The sequence below is a fragment of the Drosophila tropicalis genome, unplaced genomic scaffold (assembly GCF_018151085.1).
Source record: "Drosophila tropicalis isolate 14030-0801.00 unplaced genomic scaffold, ASM1815108v1 contig_789, whole genome shotgun sequence".
NCBI classification, from domain to species: Eukaryota; Metazoa; Arthropoda; class Insecta; order Diptera; family Drosophilidae; genus Drosophila; species Drosophila tropicalis.
The window spans coordinates 171,536-181,671 of record NW_027173277.1 but is presented as its reverse complement, the minus strand read 5'-3'; the positions used below and the strand labels follow the sequence as shown (position 1 = coordinate 181,671).

General features: G+C 46.7%; 1 protein-coding gene across 1 annotated transcript; it reads right to left on the bottom strand.

The window, feature by feature from the left end:
• Window positions 1-9,098: 9,098 nt before the first annotated feature.
• LOC137579795 (uncharacterized) lies at window positions 9,099-9,770 on the bottom strand. The gene has a single exon (XM_068293609.1). It carries the CDS (start codon window positions 9,768-9,770, stop codon window positions 9,099-9,101), a length of 672 nt encoding a protein of 223 aa, XP_068149710.1.
• Window positions 9,771-10,136: the final 366 nt, after the last annotated feature.

Sequence of the window (10,136 nt, the reverse complement as noted above, 5' to 3'; positions counted from 1 at the left end):
GCTGTTTGGCCAGTTTGTTTAAAGAAAGAAACCTTAAACGAAGATCCCTATACATACGGCTAAAATCAAGCTGCTGGCTGGCACAAGATGGGCAAGTCCAGCGCATTAAGCCAAGCTCAGGCTTAGAAACAGACAAACCAGAAAATTTGTCGTAGTCGCGGCCATTGAGGCCAGCACATTTTAAGTGAATAAGATTATCGCAGAGCCAACAAGATATTGCTCTATACTGATCATCAAAACGATCAGAATGTTTGCAATTAGGTAGACAACAAGCCATTGAAAAGCCGAAAGAAAGGCAAAAAAATTATATATATATAAGAATATATAGAAAAATTTAATTCACAGCACAAAGATAATTATTGATAAATAATCAATAATTACAAATAAAACAAAGAGACAGCTAGAGTGCACAGCACAACAGAGAGTGCAAGAAAAGTTATAAGCCGAGCTTTGAGAGGCGGCCTTACAAAAGTGATTACGCGGGAGAGAAGCTAAGCACAAGCACAAAGCAAAGAGAACAACAAAGCCACTAGCACTGATGGTATGATGGGGGCGATGAGGGGAGCAACTGCAGAAGCAATGACGAAAGAAAAAAAAAAATATGTAAATGCACCAAACACTAATCACGAAAAAGAAAAAACTGTTTAAACTGATTAATTTGGCGAATTATGGAAATAAAACACAAGGGAGTCAAGCGAATAACACCAGCGGAAGTGTAAACAAACTAAGCACAATTAAAAATTGAGAAAAAACAATAAATATTAATAAAAACTCAGGAGCTATGCAAAAACACGACCGTCACGTCAGAGAGCAGAAAGCTTTTTTTGACAAAAAGGACGCAACACTTCCGGAGGGTTTTTAAGCCGGAAACACTCAACCCGCAACTCTATGGCCACAACCTGGATGGTCTAACCGTCAGCGAAAACATGTGCGCGGAAGATTCCGCAAATTCCGTAATGGCACGGCTAGCCGAGGCTTGTAAGCTATACACGCGCCACCACAAACCAGACTTTTGGTGGAGCGACGCTATCGCCGAAGTCAGGAGATCCTGCTTTCACGCAAGGCGTTCGACAAACTTCGAGGCTCTGGGCCTTGAGTATAAGAGACGTCGGAATATCCTCAAGATTGCGATCCGCTCCAGCAAACGAGAATGTTTTCTGGCTTTATGCGTCTCTGCTGAGCACGACTCCTGGGGTAAGGCCTACCAGTTAGTGGCCAAGCGTCTAAACTCCAGCAGGTACCCACCACCGACGGATGCACAAACGGTACGCTTAATTGTCGACGGACTTTTCCCCGACGTTGACGAAGCAATGCGTGGCCCCCCTGACTCCTGCCTTACGTTAGCCGAGGTCCTCGAGGTGCCTTTTTCTCGAAACTACAAAACCTGGTGTTGCTGCCAAAGCCGGGGAAGCCGCATGGAGAGGCGTCCTCCATCTGCCTCATCGATACAGCTGGAAAAGTCCTCGAGGCAATAATCTGCTCGCGGTTAGATCGGAAATCATGGCAAGGGGCGGTTTATCCGAGCACCAGTTTGGATTTAGGAAGGCGAGATCTACGATCGACGCAATCAACCGGGTGGTAGGTTTGGCTGCAAGGGCAATTGAAGGAACGAGATGGAAAGGCGGTGCCAAAGAATATTGTCTTGTGGTAACACTTGACATCAAAAACGCCTTCAATTCAGCGAGATGGAACAGGATCTTGGACGCGCTTGGGGCCTTTGGTATTCCGAGCTATCTCATCAAGTGCGTAGCCAGCTATTTCTGCAACAGGAGGACGATTCGGGACGGATGCAGGATTAGAGGAAAGGGTCGTATCTGTTGGTGTCCCACAAGGGTCTGTCTTGGGCCCCCCTGGTGTGGAACGTCATGGATGACGGTATCCTACGCTTGGAATTCGAGCTTGGCACCCATATAGTTGGCTTCGCAGACGACGTAGCATTGGTAGTGATAGCCAAGGAACTGACGGTAGCCGAAGAAGTAACCAACCGGGCGGTCATCAAGGTTGGCCAATGGCTCTCTGCAGCCGGTCTGCAGTTGGCCGCCCAAAAGACGGAGGCGGTACAGACAAGTAGCCGCAAGCGAGTTGAGACCGACACCACCGTTGTCTCTAAGCGAGCTCTAAAATACCTAGGAGTCATGATCGACAGATCTTCGCCTAAGCTTATATTGGGCCTGCAGGATAAAGAACTCTGGCATTCCTCGCGCCCTCTGGTATTGACGTCTGCATTGGAGGCACCTCCTCCTCGCCTCATTTATAGATGCATTCCACCAATATACAGGTGCCTTTTGTTTGTTGTGGCATCTACGGGCTACCATGCTGGCATCACAGGCTGCTAGTACGGCATCTACGAGCGTTTTAGCGAACTTGTTTGCGTTGCCGGTGAGGGGTGGGATTCTGAGGAATTCCTCGAATGTTGTGCTATTTAGAGTATCCACTCTAAACATTTTTACGTTTTGGTCAGTGGTTGCGTTTTCAGCGGGGCGGTTACCGATTGTGCACAAAATGGCTAAATGGTCGCTAGCCGTGTAATGGCTACACAATTGCCAGTTGGTCTGTGCTGCTAGTTGTCGGCTTGCAAATGTGACGTCGATCACTGATCCGTAGCCAGCTCTGCAGAATGTGTGCCTGTTGCCCGTGTTTAGCACGACAAGTTCGAGTGAGGCGAGGCTCTCAAGAATTGTGCGGCCCCTGGAGTTTGTTCGGGCGCTGCCCCATTCTTTGGACCACGAGTTAAAATCACCTGCTACTATTGTTTTGCCCTTTCCTCTGGCATCCAGAGCAAGTTGATCCATTACCGACTCGAATTCTTAGGGGGGTAAGACTTGGTGCCAGGTAGCAGCTGTACACCCATATGTCACCTATGTATGCTCTGACAAAACCTCTATGTGCGTAGATATGCTGCATAGGCGGAGTACGATTGCCGCACAACCAGATTGCAGCTTTCCCCGAAGAGTCTGTTGCCCATGAGCTGCCAGGCCGGGTTTTGTATGGCTCGCTCAGAATCGCCACGTCTATATTCATTGCCCTTACTGATTGCGCTAGTAAATCATGCGCCGCCGCACAATGATTTAAATTTAGTTGTAGTAGCTTCATAGATTTTGTTGCTGATTCGCTCCTGCACTCGCCATTGGGCAACGTCGGCTGCCAGTGTAATGCCCCACCTGTTGTCGTTTGGCGTCTATGCAGTTGAAGCAGACAGGAAAGTTGCTGCATGAGGCTGCCTTGTGGTCTGTCGCCCCACATTTGAGACACCAATTTGTGCGATCGATTGTGCTACTGCATTTTGCCGCCGTGTGGCCGAAATTTAAGCATTTGTAGCATCTTTGCTTTGACTGCCGTTCCCGAATCGGGCAGTGCGACCATCCTATTGCAATTGATCCCGTCTTAAGCAAGGAGTCAGCAGTTGAGCGCGGCATTGATAAGACAGCCAACTGTGTATCACCAAAAGTATGGCGCAAACTTCGGACTCGCACATTTGCGGTGGCATCGCCAATAATTTTCGCTAATGCTTCTATAATATGGTCTGGAGATACCAGGGCATCGAGTTTGCGTATCTCAATCCAAGCTTCGGCTCCTAATGCTCTTACTGACGCTTGCTGGCCTAGAACTTGGCTAAGCTCGTTCCTCAGTTTTTGGCAGTCCGAATCGCCGTCTTGCTTGAGTTCTAGAAGCAGCTCGCCCTTGGCGGTCTTTCTTGTGCGCTTTACGTTGTTTTTGACTCCATCGAGTTTGCCATCGGTTCGCCTTGTAACCATACCAAGAATTTGGGCGTAAAAGAATCCCTCTTGGGCCTGGATCACGATGGCCGCAGGCTTGTCCCTTCGAGCTGGTTGCTTGTTAGGCCGCTTTCGAGACACCGTTTGCCATTCCGCATCCGCTTCGGCTGCATTGACTAAATTGGCCCACGATGTGTTTGTATTCGCCAAGTTGGTTTCCAGTTGTTCTGGTCGAGAACACTGCGTCGTTTTCCCACGTTTTGGTGGAGTTTTCCGCTGAGTGGCGGCATCCTCTCTCTGGCGTTTGGGCGTAGCTGATTTAGCTGGCTGGCTCAGACTTATGGGATAACCCAGATGGTTATTCATCACCGGTGTTGTTTGCGTGGCGATGACGCCCTTTTGGACCATTTTTGCGGGGTGGCTATCGGTCATTTTTCGGCACAGTGTTTCATGCAGTTCCATCATGCGCACTATTGAGTTCTTAGTACTCAGATTTACGTGACGAACTGGCTTTCTCCCATCGTCCGCTCTGTTGAACATACTGTCTAGCTGCCAGATCAGATTTCCCAGCTCGTTTAGCTCTTCTGTTTGTGAAGTTACTACTGGAGCATCAAAGTTATTTAATGCTTGCACCTGTATAGCTCGTGCATCTGGGTTCTTTGCAACATTTACATTTACCGGCGTGTCTGTGCTCAGGGGCGGTGACCGCAAGAGCCGTGGACGACTGCCGAAAGCAGGCTCTTCCCATTGGGTATTCTGCACGTCTGCCATTGCGCATCGGGCTTGGTGGTCGATGGATACCACAGATTTGTTCATTTGGCTGGCTGGAGAGTATCGGTTGCAGTTTGTGAATTTAAATTTTTTAAATTTGAATTTGAATCCGAAGGAAGAAGAAGCTTCGAAACGGTTGGCCCAGAGGCGCCACCTGCCAATTTATGGCTAGGGGCTCCCCTATGTCTTTCCTCGTTTTCCAACACTGGTGCAATCAGCTGGTGCGTGGCGGTGTGACTGCTATGAACACGTCGTGCAACAACAAGGAAAGTTTGGAGAAAGGTGGATAAAAAGATATTTCTCACCCACACCAGCAAAGACAGGAGCAAGCGATGAGAGAGGCGGGAAAAAAAAACAAAGAGAGGGGGATCTGCAGCCTCCCCCTCGCCCCTACCGGCTCCAATGGTCCAGCCAAGTGGAGTTTTAGCAAGCAAGTTTCGGGGCCAGCCCACAGGCGGCAGAGGAGTCCCCGCAACGAGGTACGTAGACAGTCCAAAGGAGACCCTTCTTGACGTCGAAGTTTTAATTTCAGGCCCTCTGGATGCGCAGAAAAACGATCTTGAAAGGGAGCGCCCGCGAGTATAGGACCGCACCACTGTTCGAATTCCCAACTGTATCTCTCACATTGTGTGTGTGTGTGTGTGTGTGTGTGTCTCTATCGATCTATGCGGCGGCACCTAATATAGCAAAACAAATTTAATTTAAATTACAGGCGTGGTCGCTCGGCCGTCTGAAGTTGAATCTCATAGCTCATAGATAGATCAATTGTGCATTTGTTGTAGTTCATAAAATATGCAATAACACCAAAGCCGAAGCCCCACCACATAGTCACTCTACTACTATATATTATATAGTATAGTAAAGATAAAGTTTAGAGGTCGACATGGGACTTTCTAATTTATTATATTACATATTGTCACTCATCGAAGTCGGTCGTGTTTTTTTGCGCTCTCGCTTAATTTTTTGTTTTTCATTCTTTCGTGAAGCTAATTTATAATATTCAATGTAAATTCATTGACTTACTAATTCTTAATAAATCGCTATACTCATCGCGAAGTTTGCGTTAAATTTACAAACATTTATATAAATTTATAATCAAAACTTTAACAAACGCAAATATAATTTTGTTGCCTTGGTTTGTATACGTCTCTCTTTACATACATACATATACAGTTTTCTTTTTATTTACATATTGATTTATAATTTGTTTTTGTATAAATCAATTATTTAATAATGTCTGTCTGTTGCAAATATAATTGCAATAATCCCAGCAAGACCAGTGAAGACTTTCTTTACTGTTGGCTGTGTGACAATGTAATGAACTTTAAATGTGCTGGTTACACAGTCAAGGTGCGGGACAGTATTGCACAGGGTGGCGGCCTTAAATGGGGCTGTGATTCGCGTCGTGGTTTGGAGCTCGAGATGCGAAGTTTTATGAAACGGACTGGGGAAGCGTTTAAAACCCTGTCAGCTGGCGTTCATAAGCTCCAAGAGGAGCTTTTGGCGATGGAGGTTCAATTCAGAAGTTCTAAACTTTTGATTGAATCTCCGACGCGCAAGAGGGCCAGGTTTCAGGGCGCGTCCCTCTTCCCATTTCCCCTGGAGACAGTATCCCACCTACTAACATGATATCGGTTGTAGTTTCCGAACCGAATTAAAGCTCTTAATTTTTGATTAGGTTTTTATTTTAATTCTTTTTTTTTCTTTCCATACAAAAGCTTTCAGTCTTAATAACAAAAACAACAACTTATCATTGAAGTGGTCAGTCAGCAACGCCTAGTTACGGATATATACATCTATATATACTATATGTACACACATTGTGTGTGTGTTTTTTTTTTTATACCCTTGCAAAAAGGGTATATTAATTTTGGTCAGAAGTGTGCAACGCATAGAACGAAGCATCTCCGACCATACAAAGTATATATATTCTTGATCAGCACGACGAGACGAGTTCAACTAGCCATGTCCGTCCGTCCGTCTGGATCAACGCAAACTCCTCCTAGACCGTAAGAGCTACAGAGCTGAAATTTTGCACGTAGGCTTGTATATACTGCAGGCGTTGTATATCTCGGATTCAGCCGGATCGGACCACTATATCATATAGCTCCCATACAAACCCCAAAGTCACGAACAGTGACTTTTCTCAATAACTTCGTTATTTTCTATGCTATTATCGTGAAACTTAATATTAGAGAGTTTACTACGCCTATAAGCGACTATGCCAAATTTGATCAAGATCGGGTGACTATATCATATAGCTCCCAAACAAACGGCCAAGTCACAAATAGTGACTTTCTCAATAACTTCGTTATTTTCTGAGCTATTGCCGTGAAACTTAATATTAGAGAGTTTACTACGCCTATAAGCGACTATGCCAAATTTGATCAAGATCAGGTGACTATATCATATAGCTCCCATACAAACGGCCAAGTCACAAACAGTGACTTTCTCAATAACTTCGTTATTTTCTGAGCTATTGTCGTGAAACTTAATATTAGAGAGTTTACTACGCCTATAAGCGACTATGCCAAATTTGATCAAGATCAGGTGACTATATCATATAGCTCCCATTGGAACGATTGGTCGAAAACAGTGACTTTTGAAAATAACTTCGTTACTTTTAACGCGATTGCTTTTAAATTAAACATTTCTTAATTTAATATATATGTTAATGACTGTGCCGAATTTGATAAACGTTCTTCCACATTGATGGCTAATAGGTAAGGATAGAGTTACCAAAAAAGTTGCAATTTTAATTTTTTAATTCATTTATTTAACAACAAAAAAAGTGTAACAATTTAGAGAAAGATAGAAGAGTATAGTGAGGAAGAAGTAGAAGTGTGAAAGGACATTGAAGGGGAAAGGGATGTTTTGGGTGCCAATTTAACCTGCGGGACTGCCGGGGGGTATTGCTTCGCAGGCTAGAAAGGCGGGCTACATGCCCCTCAGGCGTTTCGCTGCCTCTCCAGGCGGCGAAGAGCGTCCATAACTTTTTTTGCAAATGTGCAGGCCGCGGACCATTTTCCTTGGCTAGCACACATTATATTGGTAGTGTTCTCAACCGTAGGTAGTTCCCCAAACGCTTCCTCGAGCTCATTGCGTTCACTCTGAAATCTCGGGCAGCAGAAAAACACATGCTCGGCATCTTCTACTACGCCGTTTTGGCATAGCATGCATTCTGGACTGCTTTCGTGCCCAAATCGGTGTAGATATGAATTGAAGCACCCATGGCCACTTAACAACTGGGTTAACTCGAACGTTACTTCGCCGTGACTTCTCGAGAGCCAGGGCTCCAGGTTCGGGATCAACCTAAACGTCCATCTGCCTTTGGTTGAGGATGTCCATCTTGCTTGCCAGTCTTCTAAGCTCGCTCTTCTGGCTGCTCTTTTGGCCTCTTGTTTTGCCAGTGGCGTCCATTCGTTAGTTTGCCTTCTATTGTGGATGTATTGGGACTCCTTCGCCAGGAGATCGATGGGTGTCAGTCCAGCTATGACCAACGCAGCCTCGTCGGATATTGTTCGGAAGCCTCGACAAACTCGTATGGCTCCCACTCTGTACGTCGATTCGAGCCCTTGGCGATATGATTTCTGCCGCATAGCCGTTGCCCAGATAGGGGCTCCGTAGAGCATTACCGATCTCACGACATTTATCAATAGTACCCGTTGCCGTTGGCTTGGGCCTCTGGAGTTGAGCAAAAACCGTGTAATGCAGCGGCCTATTTCTGCAGCTTTTGTGTTTGCGTGCTCTAGGTGTTCCTTGAAGCTGAGGCGGGTGTCTAATAAAACGCCTAGATAGCGTATTGCCCTGGATGACGTTATTTTGCATGTGTCTAGAGAAATTTCAGCTACCTCCACGACTTTGCGGCTGCTGATCAAGACAGCTTCAGTTTTTTGGACTGCAAGTTGCAAGCCTACATTGTTTAGCCATCCTTTGACTATGTCGACTGCCACGGCCGTTTTGCTCTCCGTCTCATGTAGATGCTTCGCTACCACCACTATCGCCACGTCATCTGCAAAGCCGACAATCTGGGTTCCAGGTGGGAGAGAAAGCCTAAGCACGCCATCGTACATCACGTTCCATAGGATTGGGCCCAGAACGGAGCCTTGCGGGACACCTCCTTTGACGACATGTGTGCGCCAGCCACTTTGGGTGTTGTAGCGTAGGATGCGATTTCGGAAATAGTCTTCCACCATGAGGACTAGGTACTCTGGTACCCGAAATTCCCGAAGAGAGCTTAGGATCCGACTCCAGTTTGCGGTGTTGAAGGCGTTTCTCACATCTAGAGTGGTCACCAAGCAGTATTCTTTCTTGCCACCCTTCCATCGCTGGCCCTCGATGGCATTGCTGGCTATGTTAACAACCGTTTGTAGCGCGTCGATTGTGGACTTTGCGCGTCTAAATCCAAACTGCATCGGTGAGAGGTCGCCAGAGTTCTTGATGGCGGACTCAACTCTCTGCGCCAGCAGTTTTTCAAACAATTTCGAGACCGAATCTAGAAGGCAGATTGGCCTGTATGCTGATGGGTCCTCGGCTGGCTTGTTCGGCTTGGGCAGAAGCACTAGATTTTGCAATTTCCAGCTGTCTGGGAAAATGCCATCGTGCATGCATTTATTGAACACTTCTGCAAATTTTTTCAGGCTGGAGGCGTGCCGCCAGTTTTAGCGCCTTGTTTGGTATTGCATCTGGGCCTGGTGCCTTTTGGTCCTGCAACCTTGCGGCGACTGCAAGAATTTCTTCGGGGCTGATATCGTGTACGTCTGGTGTATTAGCGATCCGAGTGGGTCTTGGCGATATGACTGAGGTGTTCGGGAACAGAGTCTCTACAATGAGTTTCATTTGCGATTCGTTAGGAGTCGCGGGCTTGTTTGCGTTGAGCTTCTTCATGGCCACTTTGTAAGCAGCACCCCAAATATCGTTCTCGGCGGCGTTGCACATTTCGAAGAAGCATTTGCGTTTGCTCTCCTTAATGGCCAATTTTAGTTCTCTTCGCCTAAGCTTATATTGGGCCTGCAGGATAAAGAACTCTGGCATTCCTCGCGCCCTCTGGTATTGACGTCTGCATTGGAGGCACCTCCTCCTCGCCTCATTTATAGATGCATTCCACCAATATACAGGTGCCTTTTGTTTGTTGTGGCATCTACGGGCTACCATGCTGGCATCACAGGCTGCTAGTACGGCATCTACGAGCGTTTTAGCGAACTTGTTTGCGTTGCCGGTGAGGGGTGGGATTCTGAGGGATTCCTCGAATGTTGTGCTATTTAGAGTATCCACTCTAAACATTTTTACGTTTTGGTCAGTGGTTGCGTTTTCAGCGGGGCGGTTACCGATTGTGCACAAAATGGCTAAATGGTCGCTAGCCGTGTAATGGCTACACAATTGCCAGTTGGTCTGTGCTGCTAGTTGTCGGCTTGCAAATGTGACGTCGATCACTGATCCGTAGCCAGCTCTGCAGAATGTGTGCCTGTTGCCCGTGTTTAGCACGACAAGTTCGAGTGAGGCGAGGCTCTCAAGAATTGTGCGGCCCCTGGAGTTTGTTCGGGCGCTGCCCCATTCTTTGGACCACGAGTTAAAATCACCTGCTACTATTGTTTTGCCCTTTCCTCTGGCATCCAGAGCAAGTTGATCCATTACCGACTCGAATTCTTG